This window comes from Lygodium microphyllum, chromosome 11 (genome assembly GCF_053477565.2).
Source record: "Lygodium microphyllum isolate KBCC chromosome 11, Lygodium_microphyllum_v1.1.10, whole genome shotgun sequence".
Lineage (NCBI taxonomy): Eukaryota > Viridiplantae > Streptophyta > Polypodiopsida > Schizaeales > Lygodiaceae > Lygodium > Lygodium microphyllum.
Genome location: NC_141145.1, coordinates 65838443 through 65856853, shown reverse-complemented (window position 1 = coordinate 65856853; position 18411 = coordinate 65838443). Strand labels below are relative to the sequence as shown.

At 43.4% G+C, this 18411-nt stretch overlaps 1 protein-coding gene across 1 annotated transcript in view; it reads left to right on the top strand.

The window, feature by feature from the left end:
* LOC148028899 (uncharacterized) overlaps window positions 1-18411 on the top strand; it is a 138987-nt gene that overhangs the window by 77758 nt on the left and 42818 nt on the right. The window contains exon 9 of the mRNA XM_087688631.1: window positions 3364-3441. Within this exon, the coding sequence (XP_087544757.1) occupies window positions 3364-3441 (78 nt within the window). The remainder of the gene's footprint in view (window positions 1-3363; window positions 3442-18411) is intronic.

Genomic DNA, 18411 nt, shown 5'->3' with positions numbered 1-18411 from the left:
AATGCACAAGCAGTGCTCAGCAGCACATAAAAATGGAAAAGCCCCAAAATTTCTTTGTCCAAAATGTACAATTTCAGTCTATTTCAGACTGACCCTGATGTGGATTTGCCGAGGTCTTCAGTGAACCAAAAACCCCAAATTCTTGGCCCAAATTCAATAAATTTCTGCAATAAATGTGGGCCAAGACACGTGCAGGAGCAGAAATAGCTTGCCTGAGCAAAAGCCCCTATTTGAAATTCAAATCTGAATAAAAAATGAATAAATTTCTCCTTTTACCGTTAAAACTGCCTGGGTGGAGCTGCAGCAGAGACAGGTGGCAGAGTTGCAGATGACATTGGCTGGTGGTGGTGCAGCTGCAGGTGACCAGGATGGTGGTGGCAGCACAGGACCAGGGCACTGTTGGCACAGGTAGACTGTAGGAGGCGCAGGCGGAAGTTGAGGGCTGGGGCGGCGCTGCAGGCGCTGGTGTCTGAGGCAGGGCGCCAGGCAGTGCACTGGCTGCTGGTGGTGCTACTGGTAGTGCTGCTGGTGGCACATCAGACGAATTGGAGAAGGCCCTGTCGAGCGAGTTGCAAGCCAAGCACAGCTGGTGACTGCGCAGTCAATTGGGGGCTGACCTCCAGGCGGTGCAGATGGCTGGCAGAGGCACAGCTACCAAAATTGGAACTAGGCTTAGCTGAGCCTCAGCTCTAATACCGAATGTGAGAGAGGGGATAGATCAAAGCTCACAGTTGATAGTGAAGAGAGTGTGAGAGTGAAGACACGACTCCCAATACAATAATCAAAGAGTAATGTGCAAGTACAAAGTACAACCCTTAAACCTTAGGGTTGTCAATGTGCATTCACACCCGAAAGATGTAAAACACAATAAGTGCCCGAACTCTGTAACATAAGCACATAAAACAAAGAAGAATATAACTAGGGAAAAAAACCTCTCATAAAGGAGAGTAGAAAGTGCCCCAGTGTCCTACTGAGGATCACTAACACTCCTCTATGAGCGTAGGCATGAGTCAAACCCAACAGCATCCTAGTCCTTCTCTTGCCTCTTCTTCTTTATCCCCCTCTCCTTGTCCTTCTCTACTTCCTCCTCATCCTCTCCTCATTCTCCCCCCTTTTTACATCTTTGATTCTCTTTCTCCTCCTGCTGCAGGTGTTATCGGGGCTCACCTCCTCCTTCCTCCTCCATTACTCTCTCATACTTCAACCGAAAAGAAATAAAAAGAGAAAAAAAAACTCTCTTTGCCATTCTTGTCCTCTTCTTAGCTTCTGCTCTTCTTCTCCGCCTTTGGGAGCCCTCAAGCTCATGGAAGCTGAGAGCTCCAAAATCTGCCCTGTGGCCACCGTGTTCTCTTGGCCTAATCAGCTCTTCACCTTCTCTTTCCCTTTTACCACATAGGCTTTTATTGCAAAGTACTAGACATGATCCTCAAAGATTGTCCATGTCTAAATATTGAACCTCTTTTCCACAAACATTGAAGTCATACAGGAATAGCAGCCTGAAATTGGAGAGGTATGGTGAAAACAATTCCTGCTTTAATCATTGGAAAGATGAAGGTGTTTTCTTCAATCCAAACCCCATGAAAATGCACACAAAGACACCTTGGGAGGTGATAAAAGTTGTCTTGGCTGGATCCTCCTGAGCCATTCTGACCTGAGCCATCCAAAAGAAAATAATTTCCATACCCTGCCACTCCATCAAGAAAAGATTTTTAATTTGTGCATCTGTTTTGAAACACCCCTCAAGAATGTTTTTTTGTACTCCATGCCCACATACTAGCTATGCACACAAATGCACTAGCACACAATCTAGTGGACATGATTCTCCTAGCATGTGTCCACATAGTAGCATACACAAAAATGCACTTGCACACAATCTCATAAGACACAAAATAATATACAGTGGAATGAGCTTATAATGACGTGCATGAATGTAAAGACATATCCAAGAATGATGCATTGTGTGCTTTTGATGGATGATGCCCTAGAATATGGTGGCTTGCAATGCATTAGGCGAGTATGCTTTACAGCAATGGAAGCTCATGGATCTCTTACTCTCAACTCTCCTTTCATGGTCAAGAAAGAAGAGTACCACTGTTCCCCACTATTCACAATTATTCTATACATGTATTTGAAGAAAAAAACCCTCCTCCTCACAAGTGGCCAATGTGGACAGAGTGTACACAACCATTTTTGTGCCCTTCTTCCGATATATGCTTCAATGTCACATTTGAAGGCCGATGCTTGTAAAGCAGAATGCAGTGCAGAAAACAAGTATACTTTGCATTGAAAAGTGGATTTATTAAGGAAATGCAGTTAGCATGACTCCAGGCGAGCTCTTACTCACCTGTGGTTGCGGTTCACTGTTAAGTATGGACCTATTATGCTCTTCTAACACCTCCTTTTGATAAGAGGGAGAATACTCCACTCTAACTACCCATCTTTCTAGCATTCTTATGAGCATTGATAAAGAATCCTTCATTGTTGTGCATCCAAACCTTCTAGTCACCAACCTCCTCCCACTTTAAACTCCTAAAAGTCCTATCAATTGATTCTTGACATTTCTATGTGCACAAAGTATAAATGTGATTTCAGGTTCCCTTTCAAAGGGCATATTGTAAGTACTGTGATTGAGGGCGTGTACACATGCCTAGTCCCATGCCCCTCATGTGCAAAGCTTGGGTTTTAGGCACCAAACCCTTTTTTGAACATCCATTTTTCTTTGTTTTGCTTGCTCACAGTCTTCCCAACAACTGTAGTTGCGTGAAAACATTTACAAGCCATCCCCTTGTCTCTTTTGGGATCCCAGTAAATGGGTACCCTTCCTCTCCAATCAAAGTTGAAAAAGAGTCACTCCTTATGAGGAATAGGATTCCAAGGCTTTGCATCTGAAATGTAAATAAGGAGGGATCCAATTTAGGGGCCCACAACCTAAATACTCCCTTTTACCTTGCGTAAGTTTTGCATTTTCCTTCCACAAAATTTTATCCATGTTAGGCATTGCTTTCTCCCAGTGTTTCTTGGCCTACATTCAACGCAATGGTCTTAGTTCTCTTTCATTTAGGGCTCAAAGAGGTTTTCATCTTCTCTTTTTGGATGCCATCATTTTGCCAATATCTTAGATTCCATGTTTCTAAGTCATAACCTCCCTTGACATGGCCCAATATATTTTTTGGTCCCAGGACTTACCAGCAATATGTGTAGCTCAATGTGATACTTAACATTCACTGATTACATTGTTAAGGATATTGTACATCAATAGTATATTGTGAAGCGATGATTATAGAAATGTTTTGTGACTATCAAAGAGAAATTGATACTTAAAATATGGTATAAGAATAAGTTTGTCCTTTTAAATCAATGCAGGCTTGCAGAGAAGAATTGAGGATTACAAAACAGAAGCTAGATGGAGTTCTTGCACGGAGACGTGTATTGGAAAATGAGGTACCTATAAGAAATGGTTAAAGACAAGTTATCATATGAATGCTGGAGTCAAAATGTTGGATTTTCAAGGTTAATTCTTGCAGTTAATGCCTCAAATTTAGCATTCTAGACTTTTCTAGACCATGTAAAAGAAGTTATCTGTTTTTTCTCCAAGAAGAGAGAAAACCAAGGAACAAGGATGAGTGGGGGGTGGTGTATTGAGAAAATGGTATTTTCATGTATCAAGTATCTTTAAGCTTATTGAGGATTCTAAAAGTATATGCAAAAGAATGTTTAAACTTGGCAAGCATGGTTTTTGTGATTCGCACGCGTCAGAATACAATGGACTGGATGAGTGCTGTGCCAAACCATTGCATATACAAGGAAATTCATGTCTCATGACTCCGATAAAAAGCATCTTGGTGATAAAATGCAGGCACAACCACAAGAGACGTTGCATGAATGTGCAGAATACAGATTGCAGCTCAAACTTTCAAGCATACAAAGAAGTAATTCTATGATTAAAAAACTCATAAAGTAGTGGAGGTAGAAGCAGCAGCCAGCTGCAACTTCGTGATCTCGGGCCCCATCAATCTATGACCGGTCTATTGTGTGGCTTGTCAAGATAACAGGTATGCTTCAATACCATGTCAAAATATGTGACGGTGCACAGAGACAATAGGGTTTGCAGGGAGAAATACAGAGTGTGCACGGCAAACACTGAGGGAGAAGAGAAACTCAAAAACACAAGAAGAGCACAATGATGATACATTGAATCATGCAATGAGAAGAAAAGCTGATACAGTGGAGCAGAAGCTCAGAAGACAACTTTATTGTCTTGTTTGAATCACGTGGCAGCACCCGAGGGCAATCTGCATAGTGAAGGGAGCGAAACGTAGTCCTTCGGGCAGTAGACTATTAAACTAATTGTTGGAAAGTGGAGGATAATTGTCGAGGGAGCGAATTTTGGTCCTCTAATGCCCTTAGAGATGAGGAAGATGATCACTAGTTGACGAGGAGCGAACTGCAAACCTCAGATGTTGAAACGATGGTGTGGATGCAAAACACAAATGCTAGAGATATGTGAGCTGCCAAATGCAGATGATGACAGCCTAGATGCTGACACTAGGTGTGTGGATGATGATGCCAAATGAATGGAGTGATGGTAGGCTGCAAACACAAACATTACTAGTTTGTGTGATGACATGAGTGGTCAGAGAATCCATGAATTTACCAAATACAGCAGCCAAGATGATGCCAGGAGTGGGAGGGGTGATGGTTGATGGTGGAGATCCTGTAGGAGTGTAAAGGCAAGCCTGTAGGCTAACGCCAGGGTGTGGATGTTGTCACCATGTGTAGGAGTGAAGTCGCCAATAGTTTGATGATGACACCAGTAGGGTGGACTCTCCAAACGCAACCTGGAATGTGATGAGAATAGGGCGCTTGAAGGAGAAGAGTAAGGGTGACCACGAACTGTGATGTCCTCCAGTAGGGATATGGACAATAGTGGAGTGGAGAGGGAAGAGTGTTGAAGTGACGGAGGAAGAGAGGTGAAGAACGATTGAAGTGGGGTTTGAATGAATGAAGTGATTGCCTATTTATAGGCATAACCTATCTAGGGTGGCACACCATTGAGTGGGCGCCCATTGAAAAAGTGGCCAAAATCTGGACACTAGCCCTTTTTGGGGCTATCAATGCGAAACCCTAAATGAAGTGTCTAAACTGAAGAAGTGATTTCTCAATATGGCTGTCTCTTTTTGTTGCATGTTGTTGTCTTTCTAGAAAATGCAAGCTCTAGCAATCTTCACTGCTAGATCCAAGTGGCTGTCCTCACTCCAGCTGTCCATGTGCCTACAAAATTATCGAATGTTGCTGTTCTGTGGATGTGCCTGCTATAAAATGCAGCCTTTGCTGCCTTTTCAACTGATGTTGCCTGCTTCTTCAGACCTCTGCACTGCTGGTTCTGCATCAAAATGAAGGTTTTCAAGCATGTCATTTCAACCTTGTTGCCCCTTTTGTGGAAATTTTGGGACATGCTTGCCCACCTTGTTGATCCTTTTGCACAATTGTTGGGATGGCTCCCATTGCATTACAAATCATCTTATTTGAAGCACCCCATCTTTAATGGTTATATGGAGTATTTGATTCAGAGGTTTTGGCTTGATTTCCCCACTGGGGCTAATAACTCTTTTGAGCAATTGCTCCATAATGTGCAAAGGGTCACCAAGCATTATGGTATCCATCACGCCTCTCTTTGCACGGAGTGTTGGCACGCTGCTAAAGCAATGCTGGCATTGGTCTAGTCCTTGCTAATCAATTCTCTAGATGATCTATTCTTGCTACCATGGGCTACAAGGCGGTCAAATCTCATTCAAAAATTCTAGTTGAGATCATAAGGAGAAAGCCAAGTTGCAAAGCTTGATTGAGAATTTAGGAGGTGCTTCATGTCAATCGCACAAATTTTTTCAAGGCTTGCATGCCTCTCTTGCTTACGAGAATTTGGTGCGTCTCTAGCCTCCACATGGCTTGATGGTTACAGATCTCCAGACCATTGTGCATATGTGCAAAGAATACTTCATTGACCTTCTTGGTTCTTCATCTCCTTCTACACAGTAGACTACCTAGGTTTGCTCTGCTTTCTATGCCCTGATCACATATTAGGTGTCACTAGATATGCATGATGATTTGGACAGAGATATCTCCAAGGGAGAGGTCATGGATGTTTTGTTGCATTTGCCTAAGGACAAAAGTCCAGGATGGGATGGTTTGACTAATGAGTTTTTTGAAGCCTATGCTACCAGCCTGGTAGCCATACGCCAACAAGTTTGGGAGACTGCAATTATGCTTGCCTCATGGAAGGTGGAAGTGATTAAGTTGATTCCAAAAATGCTTATTGCTTGATGCTAATATTCTAGCGGCCAATTTTCTTGATAGGATCGATAATCGTCTCCACAAGCATCTCCCTAGCCTTGTGCACCCTGATTAGTATGGATTTATCAAGGGTTGGAATATCTTGTACAATGTACTGAACGTTTAGTTGCCTATTAACTATGCAAAGCACTCTAAGCAAGAAGCTGCACTAGTTCAATTGGAACTTGAAAAGGCTTTTGATTATTTGGATTGGACTTTTGTGGCAGAGCTAATGCATGCTATGGGTTTCGGTCCACGCATGTGCCATCTCATATACACAGTTAGCATAGATGCCTCTTCGTGGGTCATGAATAATGGTGGGGTCACTGAGCCATTCATTCTTGCATGCTCGATCAGATAGGGTTGCCCTTTGAGCTCCTTGTTCTTTGCCTTGGCAACCCATCTGGTCCTCTCCAGTAGGCTCTCTCATTTGATGAACATTCTGACTGATCTCTCCCTTCCCTTTGGCAAACGTTTTGTGGGCCAATCGTTAGTAGATGACACATTCATGATTCTTAAAGCATAACGAGAGAACCTTCACAAGGCATTGGACGTGTGGAAGCTCTTTGGGCAAGCCTCAGGTCTTCATATCAATGAAGCCAAATCCTTTCTTATCAGCTCTATTGAATCAGATTTGCAGCCTTTGGCAAGGGAGGGTGATCCCCCATGGAAATATTATATAGTATCTAGGTTACCCCCTAGGCATTGATTGTCAGCCCAGGCAATTATTGCAATGGATTTCTCAGAATTTGGAGGTGAAGTTTCTTTACTGGAATTCGCAGGCTTGGCTTTTCCATATCTTCCTTAAAAAAGATGTTTTGCATACTTGTGTATCTCTTGGATCCATGCTTGCATTCATAAAAGTATGGGTAGTGGGGCTGTGAAGAAATACTCTAATGCAGAAACATAAACTAAAGTGTACGACAAAGCATAAAACTCAAAATAACATAGTTAGGCTTAGGATAACATAGAGACAATGAACATAGAGAATGTGAATCAATGAATGACTGCTGAATATACGATGCTCATGCAACAAAAAAACCATGTAGGAATAAAACCTGTACTTTGAACTCTCGTTTCTCGAGGACCGAGGTAGAGATGTTGAGCGGGAGCGTGTCGTACTTTTGATAGATCGTGAAATGCAGCAAAGGCAGTCTTCGAGAGTCAAACACTAGCAAATGGAGCCATAGAAGGCCGCATTTGATGCTGACAGGTAGTGAGGAGAGAGAAATACAAAAACGCAGGTATCTAAGAAGAGAGGAAAACTGGAGGACAGTTGGAGGCTGAAGGCAATTGTGCACGGAGTGTAGATGATAGCTAGAGGAGAGAGAAACTCAATAAATGCCAAATTGGTATTGACAATACCGATTTTCCTTTGGTACATTGTGCCACCTGGGTTTTAGAGATTACTAGGAGTTTCCTTGGTCTCACTAGTTTGGTTTTGATTTTGATTTTGATTGGAATTTTGATTTTGTTTACATTTCTCATGTTGCCCCTTCTGAGAAGAAGCAACGAGAGCCCCCTTTGTAGAGGTCAAACTATAAAATTGATCCAATAGCCGAGTATAATGTAGTAGTTGATACTCAAATTCATAGAATGTGGGCATGGTCCGTTGTGAGATCATCTGCTACAGAAAATGAAAGATTTTCTCAACGGCTTGTTTAGAAACAATGTGACTTGATCGTCCAAGGGCTTAGGAGCCCCCAAGGTAGAGAACTCAATGAGAAGATGCCCATACTCGGCCAACTTGACTTTTAAGTCATCCAGGTAAGTGATTTTAAAGTTTTGGAGCTCATGATCCAAATTAATATGTCGGGTCCTATCCGAGCCACATAGTGGTCATTCAAGTGTGCCCAACTCTCGAATGCCAAGTCAAAATGCAAAGGTTGTGAATGAAATTGAGGTAATAGACCTTGCATCAGCTCAACAATAGTGGAGGCATTTCTAGCCTTCCATGAGTAGACAACCTTGTATGGAACAAGTGCAGGATCAGCTTGGGGCTCCAACCCCTGCACAAGATCCCATAGGTTTCAGGAGTTAAGGACATGTCTCATCAAGTTTGACCAAGTAGTGATGTTTCACCTATTGAAACGAGTCTTATCATTAAGGGTATGTTTGGCTGATGAGGATGAAGAACGATGTGGTATTGGATAAGTGGAATAGGTATGAGAGGTGGTGGAGGGGGATAAGTAGGAGGGGGAGGTGGATAGGCAGAAATAGGTTGATAGTGTCCAATGGGTGCCAATTGATGCGGAGGCACTAGAACATGAATGTTTCCATAAAGTGCCAGTGCAGGTTGAGACAGTAGGACATGTAAGCCTTGTCTAGTAGATGACTGGAGCCTAGCAAAATGACCAGACGGCCTACTAGGTAATGCCATGGAGGCAAACTATGGTACTGATCGATCCATACTTGGTGGTGGTTGGGTAGCATTCCCAAGCTGTGAAAAACCCGAAAGTGTGGGTATGGAAGGATGAACCTCCATCATGGGGACACCACTTGGTTGAGGAAAAAACGAGGTCCTAAGAGACATATCTATAGATAGACCCCTTGGTGTGATATGAGAAGACATGTGTGGTGCACTTAATGGAGGGTGAAAGAAAGGTATAGCGGAACTAATGGGTGGGATACATAGGAGATTAAATGGATTTGTCATTTGAATTGTTGTTGAAAAAGTATTACATTCCTTTTGTCCATTAAATGTAAATGAAAAAATAGATGTATCACCAAAATCATATTGATGGAGGAGCACTCACCATAGATTATTGCAATTTTTGTTTACCTTTTCTTGAGTGCAATATGAAATATCTATCCTCTTTAGGGCTAATGTATCAGTACTTGGTGTAGATAGTTCCTTCATTATGAGGATCTTTGATATCTTGTGGATTTTTTTTTTTGGCAAGTAAAATGTGACTAATTATACTACTCAAAGAGCTGATTACAAGGAGTGCTCATGCTCAACAGACTAGCTGGAGTTGATGCAAATCCACGAATACATCATGTATACCAGCCTCTCAAGGCGGTCTGGGGGGATGGGGGCAAGAAGCCATGGAGAAGGGATGTATTGCCATCTGGGGCTGCTTGCCTACATCATGAAGAACAAGTCTTGGCTACCCCACGTGCACAGAAAGTGAAAAAGGAGCTCTTGACAAGCTCGAGACTTGCCCTGCACATGGTCCCACCAGCCGCGAAGGGAGTGGATGATGGAAGTCCAAAGCTCTGCCAAAGCCACGTGTACTTAAACGCACTCCCCGCCAAAAACCTCTTGACAATGTGCCTTCCAGATGTGCCATCTTGTAAGACTCCCTATGATCTCCCATACCTTAAAGCAGTCTGCTATGGGCTCCAATACTTGGCGGCTTGGTAAAGCCTCCAAGCTGGCCATTGCGCAAGACCCAGTCTCAATGATGAAAATCGTGTCCTGCATCCTAGCCTCATACAAAAGGTGACGGCCCTGGCTGACTGCTTGCCAATAGAAAGCTCCCCATGAGACACATTCAAGGTTGGGTGCCAGACGGCGGAGAATGCGGCACGCTCCTCTCCAGACGAGCTGTGCTGCCTCAAAGACCAAAGCCAGTGCTTTGGAGTTTCCAAAAGCTATTGTGGGCAGCGTTGTTTACACCCTCCATCCTACCGCATCTGGGATAGCCAACTCCCAACTGCAAGACCTCCATGTGCCAAAAGCCATAGGAAATATGATACCCACCTTGAAGTCCTATAGGTGATGCAAGAAAGTCTGACGGAAGGCATCTATGATGCTATACTCCACCCAGTATCTGCTATGCGAAGGCGCCCAGCCCATGTCCTCCTACATGTGGCTTCTTGGTGACCGCAGTGGCCAGCCATAGCTACTCTTTAGGGTCCCACTCTAGCTCATCAAGTGGCCTGCTCTCCCATATCTAGAGGTGCCACTTCCGAAACTCCTCGCAGAACATGTAAGGGTCCAGACGCTAGGTCTTCCCTTGGAGAACAACCACATGAATCCTCCAAGAAAGGACAATGATCTCATCATCCTGCTGCCCTCTGTGAAGGACCAAATGCCCCCCATCCTGCACGGTGAAGAAAATCTCGTAGGAGGTGCCGCCCACTCTACTTGTCATCTATAGGGGGGATACTTGCCGGTGAGAATCTAGTGGCCCACACCTTGCCAGGCTTCATGGGCTCTCAGATTGGGGGGTCAAGCTACTCCTGACAGATCGATGCGTCAATCTCCCTTCTCCTCAGCTCAGCTCCTCGCTGACAACCTGATGCCTACTGCAACACCTCTTGATCCACCATCTTGTACACCTCCTGCCACGTCCTGATAGTACAAGCAGAGCTAGCCTCCCATCCAGCCCACTGGTCCAGCAAATGCAGTAGTGAGAAGTTGGATCTGATGTAGACGGCAGTGAGGAGAGAGAGAGACTAAAAACGTAGGCTGTAGGAGAGAGAAAGACTAAAACCGCAAGTAGGACAGTCTGTAGGAGAGAGAAAGACTAAAAACGCAGGCAAGACAGCCTACAGGAGAGAGAAAACTGCCAAACACAGGCAAAACAACCTGGCGATGCCTTCTAGGAGCAGGGCGATAACTGGAGGAGAGAGAAAACTGTCAAATGCAGGTTGCAGATGATGTGGCAGGCAGTACGGTAGTAGGTCTGTGGAGGAACAACAGTTGCTTGTGGCTAGGATCAACTCCGAATTGCGTGAAGAGGACTGAAAATATAACGCCAATTGATGTAGATAGCAATGGACAGCTTCAGCTGAGATGTCCTCTGCGAACGGGGTATGGGCAGCAAGCTGAAACACCTGAAATCTGCAAAAACGAGATTGAGGGCCGAATGGAGGGCAGCATACGTATTTATAGAAAGTGTGGTCCCTCCCTAGTGGGATTGTGCTTATGTGTTTGACATCCGGAGGCTGCCTTGCTGTGATTCGCCATTAGTTCAGAGTACGACACACTCTCGAGCTCATGACCCCTGCCTTGATCCTTGAGATACAGGAGTTTGAGGTTCAGTATTCATTCACTGCATAGTGTGTTTGCTACATGAGCATTGTATATTCAGCAGTTATATCACTTCAATTATTTTCTGTGCTCATTGTGTTTGAGTTAGCCTAATCCTAATTGAGTTCTTTTATCAGTATGTGCTTTGTCGTACGATTGTTATTTGTGTTTCTGTGTCAGAGTATTTATTTACACGAACAATATCCAACCAAGGAGCAACCACATCAGGAATGACTATGTATACTAAAATCATGGAAGAAATCTGCCATAAGAGTAATCCTTGAAACACGGGCCACATGACCTTGAGGCTGAATAAAAAATAAAGGGGGGTATGCGAAATGTGCGAGAGAGTTGTTTACTTGAGAAATTGAAAAAGAGAAGGATGATCTAAGTGCAAAGAATCTCTCTCTCTCTTTTTTTCATGAAGAACATCTCTCTCTCTTGTTTTTTCGTAAAAGGTAATTGTATTAATTATGAAAAAAAGATACACGTTTACATGATTACAAGATACACGATGGGTCTAAGCCATGGAGTTACAAAAGTCATGGCAAAGATGTAGAGGAAATTGCCATATGCCAGGGAAGTAAGTCCTCCCGAGGGAGTAAGTCAGAGTGCCGAATGAGATCTAATTGCCAATGTAGGAGACCTCTAAGCTTGGCAATATGTGCCGGAACATTAGAGGCCGAATAAAAAAGTAAGGCATTCCGAGTGGTCCAATTGTGCCAGCAGACCCAGTATCTAAGAAAGTGAAACAAGATCTTCATATGCGACTGTGCCGGTGTGGGGTATTTGGGCCATATAAAAACCCAATCAATAGGGCTTAGGGAGAAACCAACCACCGCTCGCCAAACCGCTGACAAGAGTGACCAGATATTCTTAGCGAGAGAGCAAGAAATAAATCGATGATGGGCCGATTCCACACTGGTGGTGCAAAAGAAAAAATTGCCGTTAGAGATTTGACATTTGGAAAGGGCGGAAGCAAGAGGAAGAGCACCAATCATCACCCTCCAAAGAAAGACCTTGCATTTGAAAGGTGTCTTGTTCAAAAAGCCCTCCATCACAGTTGCCTTCCACCATGACTGAGATTTACACGATCCCCATACAGTATTAGCTTTAGTAACCAGCCATTGATGATCTTTAATTAGAAGATGATACACCTGGTTAGTTGAGGCCTTTTCCAAATTCAAGCGACCTACAAGGTCCTAGTCCTGCCAAGGACGATCCAAAGCAAGGGCAGGAAATGGTTGTCTGCTCTGGAGCACTAGCAAAAGCTGTTCCCATAAATCACGGTATCCATGAGGGATTCTGAAAAGCCTCCTGGCTATATGAAATGATATCAACACATTGCGACTGTCAAGGGTAGCATTTGCAACTGAAGTCAAGCCCAAACGTGCCATGCGGTTAAATTTTGGTCTAAGCTCATGTTTGCCTTCCCAAGAAAGCAATCGCGAGGCTGCCAATAATTCCAGTTGAAAAGAGTTAGTATGTAAGCGGTCCTCCGCTGGATGCCACCGAGCCTTCTGGAGGACCAATTTCCAGGAGCATACCAAATGACCAAGCAGGGATGAGGAAGGACTAGAAAACGAGAGTTTGCATTAAGAACATGCCACCAGGAGCTCCGAATTTGGGTATTACCATGCACAAGTCCGTGATCCTCAAGAAAAAAACGGCCTATAACGACCCATGGGTGATGATCCAAGCACATGGCATGAAAAAGAGACCAACGAAGAGCCAGCATATGAGTTTCGGCATCCAAAATAGCCCCACCACCCATGCGTTTGGGGGTACATGCATGCAACCAAGAAATCCATGAAATGCCTGCATGCAAGGAGTCCTTCTTCCATAACATGAAACGAATGTACTGAGTGAGAGCATTCAAAGTAGTAGTAGTCCAAGGCAGCAATGGTAGGAAATATGTGAGCATTGGCAACATAATTGTCTGAGCCACTTTGAGGCAAACATGGAAGGGCCAAGCCTGCGATACTTCCAGTGTAGAAACTTGGCTGCTAGTTTCTGTGAAATCCACTCTAGTAGTTGCTTTGGCCGAACATCAACACCCAAAGGGTACCCAAGATGCCTGACAATGGAACCACGGGGAACAACCAATCCCTGCCAGCCCAATGACTGTAAATCTGACTCCGTGCAAGTGAGAATGGCTGATTTGAAAGCATTGATATGAAGACCAGACGCTTGACCAAAGAGCGTCCAAACATCTAATTCTTTGCGAAGATTATCCTTGTCCGCATGCAAAATCATAAAGCTGTCATCAGCCAAAGATTGACTAATGAAGTGCTGTCCAAAAGGAAGCGACAATCCAGCCAACTAAGTCGAAGCTGCCATAGAAGATAACATCGAAAGAACCGGATGAGTTGCAAGGGCAAAGAAGAGAGGACTCAAAGAGCAACCCTGTCTCACAGAGCGTGCAAGGACAAATGGCTCGGTAACACCGCCATTTAGCATAACTCGCGAAGAAGCCGCAGCACTAATGGTGTAGATCCAGCGGCACATCCGAGTACCAAAGCCCATAGTAGACATAAGTTATGTAATGAAAGACCAGTCTAAATAATCAAAAGCCTTTTCCAAGTCCAATTGAATCAATACCACTTCTTGATTAGAGTGCCTTGCATAGTCCATAGCCATTTGCACATTTAAGATATTATGCAAAATGTTTCAGCTCTTAATGAAACCATATTGAAGAGGATGCACAATGGCCGGAAGATGCTTGTGAAGCCGATTCGCCATCACTTTGGAAAAGATTTTATACATCGAACCCATCAAAGAAATTGGTCTCCAATGTTTCAACATTGACGGCGAAGGAACTTTTGGAAGCAATTTGATAAGACATTTCCATGAGGAAGGCATGAACCCCGTTTCCCAAACCTGCTAAAACATAGTCGTCAATGGTTTCACCAGTTGAGTAGCAAAAACCTCAAAGAATTCACTGGTGAGACCATTCCAACCGGGACTTTTATCCTTGGGCAGGTGTAACAAAACATCCATAACCTCCGCCTCACAAATATCTGTCCCCAAAGTAGTTTGCATGTCATATGGAACCGGATTGCGGACCAAATCATAGGAAACTGAACCTGCATGAGTAACTTGGTCGGAAGGTGAAGGAGAAGAATGAAGAAGGTCGAGAAAATAATTCCTGCACATATTCACAATAGTCTGAGGATCAATGAGCATTTGACCTTCTGGATCCTGGAGTCTAGTCATATTTTCTCGAGCAGGGATGCATGTAGAGCTCAAAAGAACTTATGAGTCTGACAAGCACTATCTTGCAAATTCTCAGTCAAATTTTGCAATTTGGCCTGCTGATAAGATTTCAACTAAAACTCTTTAATAAGATCAGCCAAACACATCGCCAGTGGCAGTAGAAATACATCATCTGGAGTGTCCACCAGCAGAGAACAAACCAAAGCCAATACGTCCTCCGCTGCTTGTCGACGCCGCCGACAAAGAGAGGCATGATGGATCCCATACTGCCGAGCAACCCACCGCACATTAGAGAGCAATTGTTCAAACGAAGCATTGCCCTTAGAGGAGAAGTCCAATAAGAATCTATCAATCAATTGTTGCATATAGCCCTGAAAGATTGAATGCTTCAAATAAGACGAGTTGAAATGCAAAGGGAGTCTATCCAGAAATTGCTTAAAAGATGCAATGGGTTGTGCAAGCATCTCAAGCTGTAGAGGAAAATGGTCCGACAAGGCATATTGCTGCAACACTTTCATTTCGAGCATCTCAGGAAGAAAATCATCATTCTGCATGATGTACATGCGGTCCAACCGCGACCATGTAGTTGCATATTGCGTAGAATGGAAAGTAAACCTTGTAGAAGAAGGGTGTAGCCAAGACCAGAGATCTTGCTTAAGTACAGCAAGAGCAAACGCATTCCACCTATGCCTTTCCGGGGCATCCATGAGCGAATGCTCTGATGTGGACTGTGAAGAATCAACACACATATTAAAATCCCCCATAAAAAAACCTCGTCTGCCAAGTGATAAGGAGGTCTGCAAAGTATTCCAAAGATCCCGGCGGGATAAAGGATCATTCGGAGGATAGAGGCCAAGTAACCATAAGATCTCTCCTTCAAATAAAACTTCAATCACCACAAAACGGCCATGTACATCATTTTTAAGAAGAACAGGCTGATATTTCTCATGTACAATCATAAGCACACTAGAATAATGCATGGCATGTGTCCCTGCATAAAACAAGCGAAACCCATGGCAATCCACAACTTTTCCTGCTTCACCGTGACTCTTGTGCTCAACAGCACACAAGACATCCCACTAATTCTCAGGGCTTCCAGAAATTCCTCCCACAGAGAGAGATCTCTGCCAAACCCTAACTGTGTATCTTGTGGCAGCCATAGGCAGCAAGCTCTAAGCTTGACATTTTGTCATCTTTTTCACTCTGAGTTTCATTAACAGTGATTCTAATCACTGAAGCATATTCTCTGAAGCTTATTCCAGATTCAAAAGCTCTTGGGCATGCTCGATGGACATCACTAAGTGCATCGGGAAGCCGACTTCCAACCGGGTTTCATTTAAGAATTTCACTAAGCTTGGCATTAGTGTTTCTAAACACTAATAATTAATTATCTAATCATTTGCTTGCTGGGTATTCACTAAAATCTAGTGATTTTTTATTCCTCTTCGTATATTGTTGTAAGGTTATGTGTACAATTATAAACACATAGACCATCATACACTAGAAGTGTATTGCATATCGTGAGTGACTTTGTTTCAAGTACACTGGTCAATGAAATCAAAAGGATGAGTGCCATTGTACTCTCCTCGGAATCATCAGCAACAAGCATTGAGATCATAGACCAACCTTGTCCAACACAAGCTTCATCCACTAAGCCATACCACAAGGAGGAGCCTGAAGTCTAGTCTAGGTTTACTTCATTAAAACCTAAAAAGACTATTAAATCTCGGAAGAAGTTTGCACATAAGAAAGGACCACCATAGTCATACTTTGAAATATTACATTTATATGATTTTCAGCCTTTCTCTTCATTGCAACTTTGATTTCAAATTGTCTGATTTGCTTCCACATTCAATGGAAAATTTGTAAGGGACTAGACACTGCCCTTGTCCTAACAAGTGGTAAGACCTTCCCAATGACCACAACATATGCTGATGTCCGTCCTCAAATTCGAAAGTTTGATGGCAAATATTTCCACCCATGGCAGGTACTTATAAAATACAAAATGATGGAGAGAGAGTATTGGCCTCTCATTCAAGGCAGTAGAGCTGTAAACTCTGCAAATCTGGTTGATATAGAGGATGACCAACGTGCTCAAGCAATCATAATGTTACACTTAGATGAATCCCTGATTCATCATGTTGATCAACTAAACACTGCTAAAGAAAAATGGGATGAGCTTGAAAAGCTCTATGGAGCCACTGGTAAAAATACTAAAATCTTCCTTAAAATTGAATTCTTTAGCTTGGAATATCGATTAGGAGAAGATTTGGAAAAATTCATCTCTCATAAGAAGGGACTTATGGCACAGCTTGCCTCTGTACAAGCTTCAATATATAAAGAAGACGCTATTGCTACTCTCCTAAAAGCTGTAAAACAGGTGTTTCCTACTCTTGTAATCACTCTTACCAACATTCCAGATTCTACATTGGCAAGTACCATTCAATCTTGTTTGGATGAAGAAAAGAGGAACCACAAAGAAAGTAGCAACAGTCAGGCATCTTCAAACTTCCGTGATCAAGTATTGGTACATACAACTCTCAGTAGATGTTCTTTCTGTAAGAAAAAAGGACATCTTGTAAACAATTGCTGGAAGAAGTATCCTGAGAAGATGAAATGTAACAAATGCAAGAAGACAGGGGATATCACTAGTAAATGCTCCAACACTCCTGATATACCCAAAGAATCGGTGGTCAACTATGCCGCCAATCCATCTGAAGATCAACTGTTTTGACTCTTTAAAATCATCTACCTAAAAACAACCTTGTAAGCGTGATTTATAAAGGCATCCCAAGAAGGGGGGGAACATCTTACTTGCCTTGTAATCCAATGCCACCCTGGCATTGAGGGGGGGTGTTAGAAGACAAGCATAGGAACCCACTATAAGCAAGGGAGTATAAGGGCAGATGAGTGTGAATAGTCCTAGGGGCAAGGGAAACCCTAACCCTAGCTTGGCAGAGGCTATATGAATAGCCTATGGGTCACTATCATGTGTGGGCTCTCTTGTGCACACATTCCAATGCTGCAACTCTGATTTCCAACATTTTGGATCCCTGAGACGGATCATGCAGTTTGAGGATCAGAGATGCTTGGGATTCTCCCTCTTGGAGCTCTAGAGGCGCGTAACAACAATTCTATGGAGTAGGAGGCCCCCATAGCTCGGCTCACATAGACAGAGAGCAGTCACTGACTTTTTCACTAATACACGATAGAGTACGGCAGATACCACTACTACTGCCACACAGCCTACAAGAGTACATCATCATTGGACCTCATCTTCTGTAGGTGTCCCTTTGGATAGAGTAGTGGCACTTAGCCGGTCTAGGCACCCACGTCCACCCGGACGAAGGCCTAGACATCCACACCACAGACAAATTAAAGCCATCATTGAGCACCACAGGAGACAGATGCCGAGACGTCTCAGTCATGCAGAGATACACCTCCTTAGAGGACAAACATCTCATTGATGGAGAGTTTTTCTTTTTCTACTTTCACTTTTAGATCATTGACATGTTTCCCTTTTATAGGACACTATTTCATTTTTTTCAGTCTTATAGGCATGTTTTTCATCTTTTCTCCTTCCACATGAGAAACACACCATCATTGTATGTATTGCTTTGGTCTCATAGGCCACATTGGCCTTTTAGAGACGTTAAGGCATTCCACACCCGACTTTTCGGAGCATCCATCACCGAATGCCCTGAAGTGGACTAAGAAGAGTCAACACACATATTGAAATCCCCCATTAAAAAACCCCTTCTACCAAGTGACATGGAGCTCTGCAAAGTCTTCCAAAGATCCCGTCGGGATGTAGGGTCATTCAGAGCATAGAGACCCAGCAACCATAAGATCTCTCCTTCAAATAAAACTTCGATTACCACAAA